The 20,322-nt window shown below is 36.1% G+C and overlaps 1 protein-coding gene across 1 annotated transcript in view; it reads right to left on the bottom strand.

The window, feature by feature from the left end:
• The window catches only part of hydin (HYDIN axonemal central pair apparatus protein), a 62,376-nt gene that overhangs the window by 39,608 nt on the left and 2,446 nt on the right, over positions 1 to 20,322 (bottom strand). Inside the window, 17 exon segments of the mRNA XM_046865145.1 lie at positions 29 to 305; positions 478 to 716; positions 3,678 to 3,830; positions 4,009 to 4,170; positions 4,358 to 4,493; positions 4,588 to 4,688; positions 6,714 to 6,949; positions 7,054 to 7,121; positions 7,564 to 7,787; positions 8,181 to 8,299; positions 8,917 to 9,016; positions 11,382 to 11,565; positions 12,134 to 12,335; positions 16,330 to 16,454; positions 16,546 to 16,745; positions 18,670 to 18,804; positions 20,030 to 20,149. Of these exon segments, the coding sequence (XP_046721101.1) occupies positions 29 to 305; positions 478 to 716; positions 3,678 to 3,830; positions 4,009 to 4,170; positions 4,358 to 4,493; positions 4,588 to 4,688; positions 6,714 to 6,949; positions 7,054 to 7,121; positions 7,564 to 7,787; positions 8,181 to 8,299; positions 8,917 to 9,016; positions 11,382 to 11,565; positions 12,134 to 12,335; positions 16,330 to 16,454; positions 16,546 to 16,745; positions 18,670 to 18,804; positions 20,030 to 20,149 (2,781 nt within the window).

Genomic DNA, 20,322 nt, shown 5'->3' with positions numbered 1-20,322 from the left:
AATTCAGCCAAGTAAAATAAATGTTTACCTTTGGTGTATCACTAGAAGCCTCCAGCAGCATGTCAGCTGACTGACCTGGACCAAGCTCCAACCATACGGGTGTCAGAGAGAAAACAGGTTCAACCAAAGTCGAAGGTGCCACTGGACTCTTGAATTTGTCTTCCCTAGAGATAGTGAGTGTTTTGTGTTTTGTGATTAGTGTGCCTCTGTGGCGGAAGTGGGGAAAGCCTTCAGTGGTCCAGAGAAGCTTGTGTAACCGTTGACCTTTATTAATTATCCTAAAGTGATACTGACATGGACCTGAGCTGTAGAGTAGAAACAAAAAGGTTTTAATTCCAGTTAAATTTTTAGATTTATATAAGAATTAAAGTAAATAAATACTATAAAATTATAGCTAAAAAATAACATGACAGAACATAAACACAGAGAGATGTCAACTTACAAAAATACAAATATATATTGCATTTAACACCATACCTAAAGTGGGTTCCAAGGTCCAAATGGGGAGCAAAGGGCCGGTCAGTGACGATGGTGGTGCCCTTCCCTGTGGCCCACAAGGGTATTGTGTGGGTTTGGCTGTCACGGATGACCAGCTGCAATTTGTCCTGAAAGGGCAGAGTATCATCTAGATGGGCCACTAATGTCAGTTGTAGTTGCCCCTCTGGCGGGATCTCCCCTTCTGCTGGCTCCACCCGCCACAGAGAGTTACTCTTAGCCTGATATGAAACAAAAGTGTGTTAAAGTGACAGAATTTAATTTTATGCTTCATTTACTTGTATGCATAGCTCTGGCTTAATTTTGAAGCGCTAAAGCCTATGTAGGGCACTTCAAATGATGACTTTGGCAGGCATTTGTGGGGTTGTTCCAAGTTAGACAACATACTTTTATAGATCTAATGGATTATTGCACAAATTTATGACTATTGAATGGACGATGACACTAAATGTGTAAATAATAAAAATACTGCAAATAGACTTTTTTAGTTTTATGTTTCCATCACCACCCACCTATTTGTATTTGTTTTAGTGAAAAAAATTACAAATAATATTGGCATGTTTCAAATGGCTGTTCATACATGTGTATGTGTGTGTTCTCTTGACAGAGTCCATTAATCTAAGGAAGCTCTTAGGAGAATGGATGCAAGGAGCAAAAGAGGACAGCATGAGAAGGAAGAGAAAATTTTGTAGACAGACAGTTAATCTATCAAGTTGTAGACAGAGGGCTAATCTATCAGATTAAGAACAGGCGCAGGCAATCAGTGTTCTGCTTCTGTTATACCAGTTTTGGGACCCCAGCTAGAGTAAAGGATTTTGACAGAACATAACTTAACAGGCCAGATGCTTCATGTTTATTTTTGATTTTGATCCCTGCTGATTTTCACATCTTTTTTTTTATTTTTACTAAGCATCAACACACAGCACCCTCCATCTTCATCCTCCAAAGCAGTTTTATCTATCTGAAAGGCAGATTAAAATCAATTCCCATAATGTGCAATGCTGAGTGACATCTCTTGGATAAGGTTTTAATTGGGAATTTCAAAGTAAGAGAGAAGGGCTTTGTGGGTGTTATGCTGATTAATAGTGTATTATTTATCTTTTTGTGCATGGCTCATGCAGATACTTGTATTCATCACATCCCACCTACATCGCTTGTTTCATTCAACTATTGTGAAATAGAAAGCTAGCCAGACCAAATCCAGTGACAGAGCTTCTACTTATCTCAAGCGCATGCTGTGATGTGGAAGTACACAATCTTAATTAAATATTTAATGACAAACTTTTTTTGGTTACAAACTCCTTCCCAGTGTAATACATACTGTATAAATGCAGAAGCAAACTTTTGATTTAGATCTTATTGATTATGCAATGTTAATAACCACATGAATTGATTTTCATTTCACAATTCAATTTAACAGGTAAATGATTTGACTTTGTTGAATGAAGTTTCTAGTTGTGTAAGCTTTTTTTTTAATGGGTTAATTGTCATCATAGTGTACATTCCTAAAGATTTGTCATAATGTGGCAGGACTCTTAAGCGTAGCTTAAGCGTAAATGCAATAAACAGTTAGAGAGTATCACTGCACTGGTTGACTAAAAAGGTAATATTTCCTGTTTTGCTCACAATAATAACAAAATGGCGTAAAGTTGAAGATTGGCAGATACATAGCAAAACTGTCAGAAAATGTATCATGTAAAAATGCAAAATCCAGCAGCAACTAAAGTTGCTGTGCTTAAGCCAGAATTTTACAAACTGCTTTAAAGGCACCAATTTACAGTCTGGAGGGCATTGAAACTCAGAACCAGAGCCTTCACCCTGGGCAACAGTGTGAATCAAACTGTGGGCAAAGTAATAAATGTTCTTGCAAGTCACTGAGTCTAGTTTTACAGCCTCAAGCCTGTTGTCAACTCCTTAGTACTCAGAACAAAAAGGAATGGAGCCTGTAGTGCAACACAGCCAGTGATACAAACAGCTACAGAGAGTGCCCTTGGAGCAGGGAAAAATGGCATGCACACTATTCTCTGCAATGAATATGGCACTCAGCAGAGGAGACAAATCATTTCAGCCATGTGAGAATACAGAGGAGTCATCAGGGAGTCATAGATCACTATGACTACTATCCCTGACTACTATCAGTCAGAGAGACAGAGAGAGAAAGAGAACAAGAGCGAGATTAGAGAGAAAAAGAAAGAAGAGAGAAAGGTGGTCAATAGGGGACTGAATCAAAAATGCGATGATGTTCCCTTGATAAAAGAATCCAAGCGAACAGCAAGAGGGTTGATATTTCAATAATGCATGCATTAGCAAGGTTTAACACCACTGATTGCTTTGAAACTCATCCCACTGGAGAGGTTTGAAATGGAAATGAATCTCCTAACACTTACATTGCAGCAGTATAAAGGATCACTATAAGCACATGATTCTGATATTCCAAAAATAAAAAATACATTGTGATTCTTGCTGAACAATTCTTGATTCTCCTGCTTTACATGTCATGAGCCCTGAGATGGGGGAGCTGGGGTAACTTTCAAAATGACAAAAAGTCTACAACCAAGGACATGTGAGGTTGCCTGTATGCACATGCTTGCAAATCTTCTAAAACGGGGAAAATCTGATCTCAGGGACGAATATCTCATTCTCTGCTCTGAACAATTACTGAAGCTCTTGTCCAGTAACTGCTTACTTTTTTGCATTGTACAGCGGACACAATTCCAATAAGCACAGATATAGGTGTTCATATTAATGTCGCCAGCAAGTTTACATGAACTACCCTTTATATAAAAAAATAGACACAGTGATAAGGAAATATACAAGTTGGTTGGACTTTATCCCATGGTTTATGTAGACCTGTTGTTTGGTGATTAAACCCCCAAAATCAATAACATTTTTGTAGGGGAACCTATAATAAGGATATGATAGCATGGCCTGAAACAACTGTTCAATCTAAAAGAAAAGAGCAACAATCAATGTGCAGTTGGTGAGAGCCAATTAACTACAAAGCCAACAAATCACTTAGCCAATCACCCAAATGATTGTATGCTCGATTAATCTAAGAAATGATTAAGAGTAAATTTTAACTAGCTGTGGGCGAAAGAAAGAAAACAGACTAGTATAAAAAGAAAGAATACCTGTAACTTCTTGTTACACTTTGACTATGATTTAAATTGTGCTAAACCTACCATTTGTGCGAAGAACCGGGCAGGGATGGGGGACTGGTTGAACAACTGCAACGTCCTTGGGATATCAGTGAGCACTGGGATGTTGCCAAAGTGTAGCTCAGTGGCAGAGAGGGAAACAGCTGGACCCTTGCCAATGCAGCACAAAAGCAACTTCTATGAGAGACAGAGAAGAACAGGAGGAGCAAGAGGTCATAGTAAAAAAAATTACAGCTGATTCAATATGATTACTGAAAGAGTAAAATACAGTGAGCATGAAACCAGACACTGATCAAGTCACTTTGCCTGTATCTTTGTCCCATACTTGTAATCACACATATACATGCATGCTCACCATCAAATCCTTTTGGCCTAAAATTGCAATGATAGCAGTGAGCTGCAATTTGCCCACGGTTTTAGCCTGGAGAACCAGAGGAATCTGCTCAGTACTGTATGGCTGGATCACTCCTCGTGGATGAGTAGTAGAGTACAGTAGAGGTGGATTATCCTCATACTCCTGCATATACACAGACACAGTGTTTGTTCACATGCTGGTCAGAGAGACATATTATATAAGCAGAAATATACAATTCAGCCTCTTTAATTGTGCGGTGCTTTGATAAAAAGAGAGTCAATCCTTCTCTTGGTTATGTTTATATGATTTCCTATACTTTTCACAAGATAATGGATTCTAGTCATTTTACCTGGGATAGGAGGCCATAGCAGGCAGGAAGGTTTGTGTCATTAATCAGCCTGATTGGCTGCTCATATGGATAACCTATGAAGCAGTCGTGGAACTGAAGCATAGAACTCTCCAGGTGCACTTCAGGAACAACACAGCTGTAAAGAGAGTTGTCATCAAATAAATAACCTTTATATACATACATTTTGAAAAAAATAAATAGATTAGCATGTGTACACATAAATGTCATACTTAGCCTTAATTGGGAGAGCTAACACCTCTTCCCCAACTCCATCCACATCCACCACCAATGCCAGACTGTATTGCTGCACTGTATTGGAACACAAGGTCACCTGCAACACACACAGTCATAGTTATATTTACAGTACATATTATGTTACTCTTTATCACACTACTCACCTCCAGATGTACCCAATGGGGAAAAAACATCAGTAAGCAGTATCACGGATACTGAATTTGTTTGAATGTCATGTTTAAAATGATTGGAACTAGCCAAAAATCCAGAAATGTTTTTAAATACAGCTGTTCTTTTCTGCAGTCATTCTACCACTAACCACACTAGAAGTAAACCACAGAAATACACTGGTCACTTCTTTAGTTAGCATCTCCTAGTCTAGGGCAGCTGACATTAAGAGGTAAATTTTAATCCTAGAATAAAGTTAAGCATATAGTTTATTAACTAACTTTGCTAGATTTTGTTATAATAGAAAATTGATGTATAGTATGTGTAGAACAAGTTTCGTGATCAATGTTGCCAGATGTGTGTGACATTAGCAGCCCAATCAACAAGCATTTTTAAAGTACTTTCCCTTAATAGCAGGGACATTTCTTACATTTTGCATTAAAAAATTGTCATAAGAATAATGTCCTAAGAATTAATGACCTAATGATTGTGAGGATAAGTAAAATATCATGAATATTTAAACAAAAGTATTATAAGGAAAAAAATAACATAATTTTAAATTTAACTTCTACATGTCAAAAATATTTTGGGAAAGAGCCATGCTCAACACTATGTAGAATCCTCTTTTCTTAAAAAAACAAAAACAAAAAAAAAACAGTCAATATACAGTACATCTGGGAACTGAGGAGACCAGCTGATAATATTTTGGAAGAGGATTGCAGTCCCATTTGTGTCTGATACATGCAGATTTCACAGATTGGCATACCTCTTTCCATCTTTAATTCTGAGAGACTTTGACTCTCCAAGATACTCTTTTTATGCCTAATCATATTACTGATCTGCTGCCAAGTAACCTAATTAGTTGTTCTCCCGCTGTTTCTTTTTAATAATGCTTACTTTTTCAGCCTTTTGTTTAACCTTTTCCAACTTTTTTGAGACATGTTACAGCAAATTAAAATCATTTTCCTGATTTTTACATTTGATATGTTTTCTATGTTCTATTGTGAATAATAACTGGGTTTATAAGATTTGCAAATCATTGCATTTTGTTTTTTATTTGCAGTAAAAAAAAATTCTAAACTTTTTTGGAATTGGGGTTATGATTTACACCTGTTTTTTGGCCAAAAAACATGAATGAATAAATAACGAGGAATATAATTAAGAATCTCCCATATCACCACATATATTCCTAGACTTCTCATAGGTAGCAATTTTAAATCAAATGTATAAGAGCATGCAGATATTTTGCATGTTACCTCATACATGGTGCACTTAGACCCATATGCCATTTTCTCACCCAAGGACGCAAGGCCTAGCTGCTAACCCCTTAAACAGACCTTTCTGAACCACCAGGCTTCATTTACACAGTTCACACAGTTGACAGAACAATTAAAGAATAAGACAAGGACATTCTGCATACTGACAGAAGACATCCCAATCTAAGAACAGTCCACAGACACCCAGACAAAGCCAGCAGATTAGTCCTTTCAAAGTATATGACAGCTACTGCTGATGGAAAAGGACCACTGGCTGACAGGTACACATAGTAAAAGAAGCTGGGGATGAAGGTGATGGGGCGAGAGGTAAGAGAGCTATTTGAGATTCTGCTTTTTTGTCTGTTCATTCACTTTTTGTTTTAAACGGCAAACCTTTAGATATTTTGCCGCTGTCTTAAGATGATTAGGGATTAGAGGGTTGTTCTTTCGTTAATAAAATTTACATTTTGAGACCTGCTTCTTCAATCTTGAAGGCAAAAGATAAAAAAAAAATAAATAAAAATTAGGTTTTTTATCTCTTAGGACAGTATATTGTTAAAAAGGCCAGACAAGACAGTCTAGCTGAGGAGATTCAAGCTAACCTTTGCATAGTGAAATAAATTCTAATTTGTGTCAAATATGCAGTGGGAGCATGCACTGAAGGGTCAAAAGAGGATCTATAAAGCAACATGTCCTACCTCGATGTGCATTTGGCTCTGAGCCCGGACGGTGCCTGAACTGGGTGTCACTCTGAATTCTCGGGACCTCTCAGATGCACTGTCTCCAAGCTTCCAGTCATTCCTGTCCAGCTCTGTTACCTGTTCTGTACTGGTCACACTGTCCCTCCTCATTCCATCTCCGGGGATTCGCAGGTGAAAGCTCATTGGTACCAATGAGGTATTGGTAAGTAAGCAGGTCAATGTGTGACGAAAACCTTTTGGGGTCAATGCAAAAAGCAACGATAATAAACAGGAAGTGGTCCTCAAGTTTTTGGTAAGCAGGTGATTTATGGATATTTTGAATACAAAGTTCATTTACCGAAGGACACCTCTCCAAAGTTGAGCTCAGGAATATCAAAATGAAATGTTGGACCCATTACACACCCCCTGCAACAGATAGCAAAGAGCTTTTAAACCGAATCCAGTAAAGAAAAACATGAGGAATTTAATGCATTCATTCATTATTTGATTATAATCTAATAACCAACAGGCAATATAAAAACTGAGAGAAAGATAGATTATGACAGAAAGAACAAAATAAATTGATCCATTTGTAAGATGACAGTGAAGAGTGGTGCTCTTATAATTTCTACTTTCAGCATTTTCAACAGTAATCAATCTTAATCTGAAAAAAGTGGCAAAAGTGACAAGTGAACTATAGACCTTTCACCAAATAGCGGTGAAACTATTGTGCATTTCTTTTATCATCTTAACAAAAGGCTAAAACATACATTACAGTGCAAGCAAGTGTTTAAAATAGTATGTGGTATGGCATGTCCAAAACCAGCAGAACAATGGAAAAAAATTAGACAAACAATAAGACATCTACCTGAATGTGAGGATGAGAGGCTGGGGATTCCCCAAAACAGTGAAATAAAATTCCTCTGAAAAGGTGCCCAGTTTGTCAGAGGAGAAGTGGACCTCCAGAGCATGGCAGGCCCCAGGGGGCACAACGCCCTCAGGAGGAATGAAGGAAAAGCACAAACCCATAGCTGTAGTTGGAGGCATGAGTCTATACGGAGCATCGATAAGTCCCTTATTGCCCACAAGCACCTTGGGTAAAGGTAAAAGCAGAGCACAGAATTACAATCTGTTGCTAATAGTGTTGGTTGAAAAAGCACAGTGAGCCAAGCAGAATGCCTGCTATCCATCATGATGTTTGCTAACCCCCTGAATGTCTAATAGTTATTGCTTAGTTAATTTTAACAAAAATTTGGTTGAAACATTTTATATACTTGTGCCATTTTCAAACATAAATAAACTTTCAAAATATATGTTTTTTCCTAAATAGCAGCAATATGTGGTTTCCTACATTGATGATCTTTTTTTTTTACTGTTCTAAAGATTTACATGGCTTCACTTTAATTAAAAAGTAAAATCAACTTAGGGGCATCTGTCTATTGCTAGTGATGACTTTAATAAGGACAATAGTGTAGTTATTCATACCTCATAGCTGTGCTTGGAGCCAATAAAAACATTGCCAATGTCCAGTAGATCAAAGTTAAACTGCAGTTTGGGTCCTATACCTTCTCCCTTTATACGCAGTGGCAAACGAGATTCTCTGCCTGCATAAGAGCATTTGTAAAACATCATTGGCTTTATTTGCTGGAGCAATGCAGTGGATTAGCAAAAAAAAAAGATAATACATTGCAGTATGTATTTGCTCAACTACATATTACTCTTGATGGTTTGATTGAAATGACACACACTATCTCTTTATTAAAAGATTAACTATGCTTACAAAATTACATAATTAAAAGTTCCCAACATTTAATTTTATATGATAAATGCAACCAATTGTTAAACAGGACAGGGTATCATAAAGTGCTTCAAGTAAAAACATTTAGAACTAAGGAGCTGTGGTCTACAGATCAAAGCATTTTTTAGCAAAAACATAGACAGATGAGTTTCTCTTAGGTTAAGAATGGAAGGACAAGGCAAAACAATAATTGACAGAATCTATGAATTTCATTTGTGAACCACAGATCCCAAAAGACAGACATTTTCTTTGGTTGCTATGCTTTCTTAAAGATACTAATGCAAATGTGATGTCTTCTTTGACAGATGGGCTTAAATACACACATGCAAAACTACTCAACAATGGTTTAAAAATAAGTAGAAAGGTTTATAATGTTTAAAAAATAATTAATTTTAACTACACCATTATCAGACTTCTTTGTACCTGTGACATCGCAGTAAATTGTGTGCTGGTAAAGTCTGGCTTCTTGGGGTTTGAAGATGATGCTGATTTCTGCTGTGCAGTTTGGCCAGACATCCCCTTCCTGTAAGCAATACAGAGTGACGCTAAGTCAATTAAAATATTCTTTCCACTCTACTTAAAACTACACTACCAGGCACTTCAATGGCTTTTGGATGCATTAGAAGACAATGCTGTCTTGACTGGATCATGTAAAGAGGGTAGTGCTGTACAATAACAATACATGCACATCAAACTTACTTAAATATGAATTAATGATGGGTTAAGTTGTCTAATGTACTAATCATGAAGAAAGTCATGTGTGGATAAAAGTGCACGATATACACAAAAGTACTGGAACACCTGAATTTTGCAGCCATATGTGATTCTTCTAGAATCTGCCACGACAAAGTTGCAAAGGATATGTTTGGATGCTGTAGCACAAAAATTTCCCTTCACTTAAACTTCACTTGACCCTTTTGAACACCTTTGGGATAAACTGACTAAACCCCTGGCCTCCTCACCCTACATCAATACCTGTTTTTACTAATGCCCTTATGCATTAATCACTGACCACAAATCTCCACAACTATTCTCCAAAATCTAGTAGAACATCTTTAGAGGAAGAGTGGAGGATATAATCACAACAAATGGCAAATTTCTAAGGAATGGGATGTTCAAAAAGTACATGTGAATCTTATGGTCAGGTGTCCACAAACATTTGTCCATATAGTGTACATGATAGTACATGTCTATACTCATATGAAGCTGCATTTTTTCAAAGAAAAAAAAATTATTTGAAAAGTGCATATCAGACAACTTTTCACAAATAAAAAGATATTTGGAAAAGGGAACATTAACAAAATAACTTTAGCATAAGAATGTGTTTTTAAAGGTAGTATTATAAATCGTGGGCAGGGGTTAATGTGCTTAATGTGCAGGATTTTCATGCATGAAAGTTAACCTCAGGATCATGAAAATGTTGCGTAAAAATGTAAGACCATATTGTTTAACTTGTATAATGCCTGCTGTCTTTTTTCCAAATATATAATTGTTATGGGAAGAGTGAACAGAGGAGACAGGGAATATGATTAATCAATGTGCTGAGCCGGTATCTTGTGGAGCAGAGTAAACCACTGAGACAGATCTGTCTCTGTCACCCAGGAAAGGTGCTCTGAATGGATGAGAAAATGAAAAGACAGGCATTTGTTCAAAACCACAGCAAACAAAACCATTGACTCAACCATCCATAACAAAGCCACAAAAAGCAATCTGGATGATGCTTTAAAGTATGATGGTGGCCAGATGAGATGAATTGAGTATTTCAGAAGTACAGTAGTACAGAAAAATTACAAACAGTTTAGAATTTGACATTTCCGCTCAAAACAGTCTGGTCATTCCTTTCTGATCTTTTAAATTTATAAGATGTTTTGCTCATGAGATGTTTTTCTAAACTTTAGAGACTGTTGTTTGTAGAAATTCAAATGGATCAGTGGTTTCTGAAATACTTCAACCATGAACTGTGGCACCAATATGAAAAGTCACAGAGATCACACTTTTCTTCATTCTTATGTTTGATGTGAACATTACCCAAAGCTCAAACTGCAAATCAAACTGATAATGTTGCACGATGCTAACCGAACACTAAATTTAAGGGTATGGCATAAGACAAAAGACAGAAATGCTGCAGATTTATTTCAGCAGAAACACTAGGTAGAATTGGAGCAATGCAAAACCACACAGCTATAAAAAAAAGACTATTGAAACTCTTGTTAAATGAAAGTTAATATTAACTGCAGTGTTTTTTAATATTCACTGCAACATTTTTTTTATGAGGGAGAATGTAAAATTGTGATATATGCAATATACATACCAGATTGCATAACAATAATTGGTTTTCTAAAAAAAAAAAAACAGGCATACTTGTGTTCTCTCCACACAACATTAAAGTCCCCTCACATTCTGGCAATTGTCTTAAAAAAGGTTTTATAAAAGAAACTGCACTTTTATGCAATCTGTACTGTAAATATATACATAGATACATAGATAAAATGTAGTTGATTCAACCAATCAGTACAAGGAGGAGTCTCTATTTGCCTGTCAGATTAGTAAGCACCCCCTTAAGCATTAGCATTCAAGTGTACTTGCCTAGGCAGCACAAGTGCATTTGCTTTTGGGGCATGTCTTTGAAAGGAACACCAACAGAGGACATTGCACTATTTGTTTGAATTTTGAATTTCAAAATAGATTCTTCTTTAGCTAACCTCTGCAAACCTATCTGCCTGCAACTTCCATTAATGATAATGGTAGCAGTAACTTATACTGGTTACTACAGTATTATAGCATTAATGGCACTCAGCCTTTGAATGAATTGTGTGTGTGTGTGTGTGTGTGTGTGTGTGTGTGTGTGTGTGTGTGTGTGTGTGTGTGTGTGTGTTTTCATTGAACACCTGTGGCTCTATGATGATGTGTTGGTCACTGAAAGCCAGGCTGTCCTGATTAAGCTGCTTGCGTCTATACTGGAAGGTGCGCGAGAGCACTGTGAGCCGGTCTCGCAGAGTGGGGTCAGCATCACACTCTGTTAAAAACTGTTCCATCTCATTATTTTCCTCCTGCTGCAGCTCTAAACAGGCCCTAGATATATAAAGAGGCATTGACAATGGAACAAAAAGGTAGAAGGTCAGATTTAAATGCTAAATCCATTGTATTCATGACTGCTTCTACAAAGAAGAACATCTTAGGCCTGTTAAGTGGGGTAGCATTCTGATAGATGTGATTTAAAGTTTTTTTAAAGTAGTGTAATTTTATTATAATTTAATTCACTAACCCGCAAGCCCTGTTTTAAACCTCAAATCCCAGGACTATTTATAATTACTAGACTTTCTTATTAATTTCTCTCTATTTACCGAAAAAAAAAAAATCACTTAAAAAAAAATGTTTATAAATTAAAAATATTCTTTAGAAAGATGTATTATTCTGGAGAGTTCCTATACGTTTAAACCTTTCTCAGCTTCTGTTGACTTTTAGCTAACCTGTATACTAAAAATATTACTGATCATCTTATCTAATCTTATTTGGATAACAGGGATTCAAATGGATAACATAGACTGGATATCAGGCTAACATAGGCTCCTATATACTGCTGCTGTAATCATAATCATAGTTCTGCGTATTAATTAACAATTAGGCAAGCAAAATAGACCTTATTCTATGCTTTTCCTCTTCTTCCTCACTGGCAAAGCCCTTCCACTGAAAATGCACTATGGAGTCACTTCTGTTCAAGATAGACACTGTGCGCTGATTGGCCATGAAGATATAGGTCTTTTCCACCCACAGTGAGTTCTTTTCCAGCCTCACATTGATATCTGTGGAGGCTCCATACAAACTGATGTAAACATCTTCTCCTGTAAATGGACAAAAATAGATAACGTGATATTTAGCATTCAGGTAATGGTTGATTTTGATAAATTAAGCATGATTTGTCCTCAGCAGACTTTGTTTATGTGAAAATCAAAATCAATTGCTCTAAATGGACAAACGATTAAGCGACGGACAAGTACAGTTGTAAACGGACACCAAGGTGGCACTGTTGGACTGCTGAGTTGGCACTTATCTATTTAAACAAGTGCTCTCCAGGGTCATGCAGTCACATGATTCTAAAGCAACCAACAACATAAATAAATGTGATTCAAAACAAGGACCTAGGTCAGGAGCAGAGTATGTAAATTATTCCAGCATTTTGACTGATTTTTGTTCATTTGGCTACAGTCAAAGCAGCAGCTTCATGCCCCACCAGGTATCCTGACCTAGCAAAAACAACGACTGAAAACACACTCACAGCTCAGCACACAAAGTGGAGAGTATTCAAATAAAAAAGCACAGGGGAGGGTTTTGGTTTGTACCGACATAACATCTAAAATAATTCATCATAAATGAACAATAAAATATTTCCAATAAGACCTAATATAGTGTAAAAGTGTATTGGTGAGGTTTTTCTTTCCATATTTTTACACAGTCAGGTAAACTGTATTTTAGTAGAAGTGAAGCTTTAACGCTCAGAGGCACATTTGCAAAAAAAACTGCAAAAGAAATGTTTAAAAACACACTCATAATAAAAAAATATACCCTTTTGATTTTACTATAAACTCAGAGCTCTGCAGTTTAAACACTATTTTTACACTGTCCAATTTCTTTTCCAATACACAGATTATGGATGAACAAATGCAATGCTTTTTTTTTGGTCTTTCACAAATGACTGCGTTTTAGTAAGTGTTGCGTGCATTCTTCAAGGAATACATCTATTTTTCTCATTATGAAATCAATAAAAAAATCACCATGGTTCTTTCTCTTGACTGCATTCTACAGAGGCCTAGATGCAAACAGTCAGGTCACCAGAGGCTTGGAAGATGATCACTTGACACCCACTTGGGATGGTTTGGTATCAATTGCAATCTCACCCTTAATAACCTCACCCTTGTGTGCCTGTTTTTCCCTCTCTTTTATAATAGCAGTCCAAACAGCACTGTAAAGTTGTTTGTATTTAGGATATGCATGAATTTTGCCCTGGTCCATACAGAGATTTCTCCAGATTCTCAGAATCTTTTTATATTATGCAATGTAGATCATGAGATATGCAAAATATTCACAATTTTATGTTGAGGGATATTATTCTGAAATTGTCCCACAATGCCTATCTTTATTTTTGAAAGACTCTGCATTAATAAGATACACATTACCGACCTGTTGTTAATTTAGCTAATAATTTGAAAAATGTTCCTTTAGCTGTTTCTTTTTAGTAACACGTATTTCTCCAGCCATTTGTTGCCCTGTCCCAAATGTTCTTTTTTTTTTTAGATATGTTGCAGCCAACAAATTCTAAATTATAAGATTGCAATACTTTGACCAACATTACCAAACATAGTTACTGTGAATTTGTTTAAATGGCTCATGTAGTGTCCACAGTCCAAAAATATAGCTAGCCAGATTAATGCAAAGTACAATTTAAGTGTTTATATGCTATAACTGCATGGCCTGCTCTGTTCACTTCAAATATCTCTTTACTGACACTAATCCACTGCACTAAACAGCCAATAAGAAAATTCTTTTTCAATGTTAGCCCCAAGGCCATATTCACAGCTAAGCTAAGAGAGCAAAGTAAATTAATGCTTAAATAGCCCAGAAATCTGCAATCAAAAAGCAATACTGAAACAATGCAAAGCATATATATCCCAAAAACTGCATGAGATATCTAATAGACATAAGTAGAGCTGGATTTTTAAAAAATGTATTTTTATTTTGGTTGCCTCACTAATATTACACATACAGTGTGCACCAAAAAGCATTTGGTGCAATTTGGTTGATTGCAGCACCTCAAAAAGAGTATAAACCCATTTAATAAGTATGTGGAAGCAATCATCCTGCTGTTAAGCAACTGAAAGGAAAGCATTATTGAAGCAGCCCTATGACATATGTTTTTCTTTTGTTTCGTTATGGTCTAATCTGTGAAAACTCACCAACTTTTTTATTTATTTATACCTATGTAGCTGTTTTCTTTCATTAGTTATCCCTGTCTAAGTCTTGACATTTATCCAGTGTTTAAGTGCCTGTAGCTCCCTTGGCCACCGCGTCCCCGAACACTGTAATGAGATTTCACTACATTGAGAACAGCGTTAATGGCAAAGGAGCTGTCAGTAATGCCCCAGACTTAATTCATAATAGAAAAAAAATAACTAAATGAGATATGCGTGTTACTTTGAATATAAGAAACTATTTGTTATAGCAAACTTGGAAATATGCGTTCATTTATTTATAGCATCAATTTGTAAAACACATTACAAGGTAATTTAGAGGTAAGGAACTTGGGGTGTTGGTAAGAGGATGGGGGAGGATTGCTAAAGTTTCTTAAATAGTGAATGTGAAGGAGCTCTTACTCTACGAAGAGCAGTCATATTTAAGACTAACTGGCGCTGGTATGATGAGCAATGGAGCATAAAGAGACATGGTGCATCTTTATTTCTCATACATATTTTACTGCAGCAAGCAAGCAGTCAGTTAAGTTAGAACCTAGGAGCGTACAATGGATCAACTGTCTCAACCCTGGTCAGAGCACAGACAGCCTATAATGGCTACAAATGAGCAATAAAGAATCTTCCAGAAAAACTGCAATGTCATATTCTTTAAGATCACTGCACAGCTAAGGTGTAGAATGCAAATGAGGCATTAAATGATTATAGAGCTTAGTAATTTATACCAGCTAGTGTGAGACTATGGTGTGTCCTTATGCAATGCTGTTTACAAGCAATGCAATTACAAGACCAATCAAGCAGACCCCTTAAAATTGAATATTGACTTTTTTATGTTTATTTGTTGCTCTTGTATATACTATACGAGAGAAAACAAAAGCAATTAGAGTGGACATAACTACTCCAACCCATTTTCCTGCCCCCTGGCTGCAGGTCTGCTGTCTTGTTAGACTACAAATAGAGATAGCTATAGTTAAGTCAGGTAATAAAGTGGATAACCACTGTGTTATATCTAAATTCAGTCGACAGATCCAGTCATGCGCTATGTGATATTGGGAAAGCCATGAAATGGCAGCTTAATGTGAAAGCTAAAATCAGACGATATTGTAAGGTCCTAAATAAAAAATTATACTCTCCTGACTGTTTAAAGTGATGGTTTTAGAAATGTGCAAAACATAAAATGTTAATAGCATTTTGCCTTTAGAAGTCTGAGACTGCTCAGCCATATTTAGCAGCGAATGTGCATTCTGTATACACACACATTTAGTGTTTTGCAAATATATTGTATGCAAAAAACAAGCACAAATCTGTCTCCTTATTCTTATTAAAGAAGAGTCATCATCTGGCTAATAGGCAGGGCTTTGCACCTACAGCTTTTGCACCATCAGCTAAATTTCATCGACTTTTAAACTCCCAAGTGCCATTTATAAAGGTCATATTTTAATGCATACAACCTGCATCTCAAAGTTGCTAACATTACTGTGAAAGAAAACATTACAAGTAAGTGTTCTTTTTAAATAGCTTTTCTTTTCATTAAGCAGTCTATAAAAATAATGTGTACCAAACATTATCAGAATAACAAATCTATGTTTATGTTGGCTGCAGAAGTGATTTGGTGTGTTTTACTACATTAACTGGTAAAGAGAATTGGAGAGAAATACCTCTGTAATTCCATGATACCAATCAAAAACAGATGGATTATGAAATTAGTTCAGTCCAACTTCAGCAGATTCAGAATTTTTAGACTTATGAATTACTTTGTATAAAATCAGCTCATGCAGTCTAAATTGTTTACCTGATTATGTGTTCCTATATCTGTTTGCAATTGTGGAAATAGAGCAGCATTAATGGCAAGGTACAAGTGTAAATATCAAACCTGTATTGTAGTGTAGAAGCAGTTGTTGTCTGTGGTCTCCTGTAGTTTTGGGTAAAAAATCAACAGTCACCTGCATGCTCTCGCCAACTGTAAGCTTCCCCACTGAAGGTTCTACAGAAAATGGCCTATGGGGGGAATACATGTATAAACATTTACATGTATAAGCAAAAAAAACCATGAAGCAACAACTGTTTTTTAATAAAAATGTGTGCTTACTTCTCTGTGCTGAGCTGAAATTTTGCTTCGCCTTTTCCAATATTGCGCACCAGGAGAGTTTTCTGAGTTAAACACTTGACAGGACACAAAGAAAAGTGCAGCTCATCTGGAAAGTCCAGGATGGCACGAGGCCCTATTGCCCGGATGGGCACCTCAAACTTCTCTCTCTCCGTCATACAGATTACTCTGTGGGTATAGTCCTATCAATGGAACAAAGTTACATTATTTTTTTATATAACATGACATAACATCAAATAACTATAAATCACATAAGCCTATGTTTACTAAATGAACACTATAAAATACAGTGCTATTATATACAATTTTCTCTAACATCATACAGAAGCTTCAGGATTATTAAATTATTCATGCTATTGCCATGGCCTGATTCAAAATAGAAAAGTTTGACTTTCTATTGAAGCTACACAATTGTTTAGAATATACTGCACAACTTGGACAGCTTTGTTTATGGTAAGGCATCATCATTTACATTTTACACATATCAGGTTGGAACTACTATTCTTAAACCTAGCCTCTTTTGACATTCAGCTGTTTGAAGACTTATGTAATCTGTAATTTCATATTCCATAATAGGCTTTTGCCCTGGTGATTGACTGGCAATCTTTCTGAGGTGTCCGATCCATTGTACACATTGATACTTTCTACTTTCAAGTCACATTCCAACAGGGTCATATTTCACACTGTTCACATTCAACAAAACATTCTATTAGTTTTATTGTTCTTTTGTACTGTATGGAATAAAAATAACATTAGTCAATCAATATTAGCTCAGGATGTTTCCTGTTAAAAGTGAGCAGTTTTGAATGTTTAATGATTGACAGCAATGTGTCTTGCATTAGGGAGACTCTTTTCAGTAGTGGGACCATGCTACAATCAGTATTAAAGTGCCTGCATGCGAAAGCAAATTAGTCCCTCTATATAATAGATTGTAGAAATACAGCAAATGAGAAGAGAGTGGTTGGTAGATGAAAACAGAATATCTCACATGCCACATCCTCTCATTGCAATGCAATGCAGCAAAACCTTAACAAGCCTAGACATGCTATGTGTGATTAACATATGTTAGGCGACTGTATAACGTAACAATTGGTATTGATTCCAAACAAAGAATGCAATAATATGCAAATCTCATAAATTCATATTTTATTCACAATAGAAAATAGAAATCATATCAAATGTTTAAACGGAGGAAATGTACCTCAGGGAAAAGGTTAATTTTCAAATTGATGGCTACAACAGGTGTCAAATAAGTTTGGACAGGGCCAGGTTTACCACTGTTTAGCTTCTACTTTTAACAACAGTCTGTATGCATCTGGAAACTGCACCAAATGAAAGGTCTGGACTGCAGGCAGGGCAGTTCAGCACCAAAATATGTTGCTTGTTCTTTGCATTGTCAAATTTTTTAATGGCACAGTGATTTCTGGAGGTGTTTCTAAACCCATGCAGTGATTTTCATTAAACAGTCATGCCTGTTCTTTTTTTTCATAAAATGTTTCCACAGTTTAAACAATTAATGTTTTCTATATTAAAATATGGGCTTATGAGATTTGCAAATCATTGCTTTCTTTTATTTATTTTTTTACATGGCTTTCCAACTCTTTTTGGAATTGGGGTTGTATACACACCATCTATTCACTAGGAACACCTGCATATTAATGCAGAAAAATGCTCACTCGAAACATCAGAATGAAAAAATGTTGGCAACAGATGGGCTGGTTTGACAATTTCAGAAATTGCTGATCTTCTGGGAATTTTACACAAAGCAAGTCTCTAGAGTTTACATAGAATGGTGCAAAAACATATTGTTGTGTGTGAAAATCAGCAGTTTTTAAAATACTCGAACAAGCCCATCTGGTACAAACATCTATTCTATGGTTACATTCCCAGAGATCACACCCTTTCGATTTTTGATGTGAATATTAACACTGATATCTAGACACACAAATCTGAGCAAAAGCAGCAGTAAATTCTTAGCACATCTTTCTGTTTAACTGCCTTTCTACAAAATATTATTTAAAACCTGGCTTTAAAATTCCTTCATTTTAGATGGTGTTATAGATGTTCATACAGTCACCTGAAGGTATAAGTTCAAGTAAAGTGTACCTTGTTCTCTTGTGGGGTGAAAAGTACTGTGAAAGTGGATGCCATGCCTGGGGCCACTTTGTTGGATACATCTACTGGGCTCACCACTGTGAAATACAGGGAGTCATCTTCAACCACTTTCACCAGGTGAGGCATCTGTTGGAAGTAGAAGAACCCACATAAAGTCACATCATTGGATATGACCAAATGTCTACTTGTGGTATGCATATGCTATCTGAAATGTTGCTAAATATATATATAATTAATTATATTAAGTATTTTTAGTTCTAGTGCTTAAGGCCTGCACAGTTTAAATTATTTCCTTGTTCTAACAAGTCAGATTTGTCGTTGAACCGGACTAGCTGGGTATGTAGTTTTTCAATTCATGATCTGAATGTGATCAGTATCAAAATCCCATGATTAGCTATTTTAGGATAGAACTGTCTGTGAAAATTTTTATTTGTATTGGATGTATTTGCTGTCTGCTATAAATAGAATATTTTTATTACTTAAGTCAGCTGTTGTTTTGCTGTCCTGTGTAGTTTTAGTTTAAAAACTATTCAATTTATCAGATTTTATATTATTTAATGTGAAACTAAAGGATTTCAGCTTTAAGAAAATTGGTTGTCAGTTTTGGGACTATGCAATGTGGTTAAAAAAATCCACTGGCACTGCACATACTGTATACTATTAAACCTTATGTGCAATTAAATGTGCAAAATTTAAAATAAAGGCATAACTACAGCTACTGCAGCTTGAGCTCTAATTGACTTCATTACATACATTTATACATATTGGTGAAAAAGTCTACAGAACAATAATAGTGAAAATGCACTAGACAGCTTCCTTTGGTATCAGTGACTGATTATTCAGCATATATGTAGGTTATTGTTTTTGGTACAGGAACATACAGGTGCACCTTGGAGTAATTATGTTTCATATCTAATTTTTTTGTTTAAAATGTAAAGAAACATCCCAGTATTTTATCTGTTGTTTTCTGGAGTTCTTACAGTTACATTACATGCATTTAATATTTTTTGTAAGTGAGTGAAATGAGTTTGGGTTCATGTATTGAGTTTGGATATTCGTGTACAGATCAACACACAGTGGATTATTCTAGTGCTGATATCCATTTGCGGTTATGGCCCTAAGTAGAATAATACATCCCACCTGCAAATAACTCTCCTTAGGTTTTAGAAAAAAAATATGAATTTCTGGCACTTGCTTGTTATGTTGTACCTATAGAAACTATTTTAAAAAGATATATTAACAGTTCTTATTGCAGTGGACACACTGGGCATACAGTGTACTACACTAGGCATGTAGTGTACAGTGTATTTATATGCAGGCACATGGAGAGCTGAGCCCTTGTTAAAGTCACCTTGTCATTATTGCGCAACACCAGTTGCACTTCATACGTCTCAGAGGCCACATAGTTCTGGAACACAATCTCAGATGGGTAAGGCTGGAAAAAAGGCTGGTCCACATCAGCAACAGAAAACTGAAAACAAATCATACAGCCAATCAGCACTAAAATGTGAACAGCGAAAGGTAATTTTTTTCTAAGACCTCCATTTACCCACAACCTTCCCCTTAATATGAATTATTTGGCATCAATTACATATTAAGTCAGAAAAGCTGACTAACAGGAAACAGTGGGGCTTATTGGCAAGA

The sequence above is a fragment of the Silurus meridionalis genome, chromosome 13 (genome assembly GCF_014805685.1).
Source record: "Silurus meridionalis isolate SWU-2019-XX chromosome 13, ASM1480568v1, whole genome shotgun sequence".
In the NCBI taxonomy this organism is placed as follows: domain Eukaryota; kingdom Metazoa; phylum Chordata; class Actinopteri; order Siluriformes; family Siluridae; genus Silurus; species Silurus meridionalis.
Note: the sequence above shows the minus strand (reverse complement) of the source record. Positions and strands in the feature narration are given on the sequence as shown.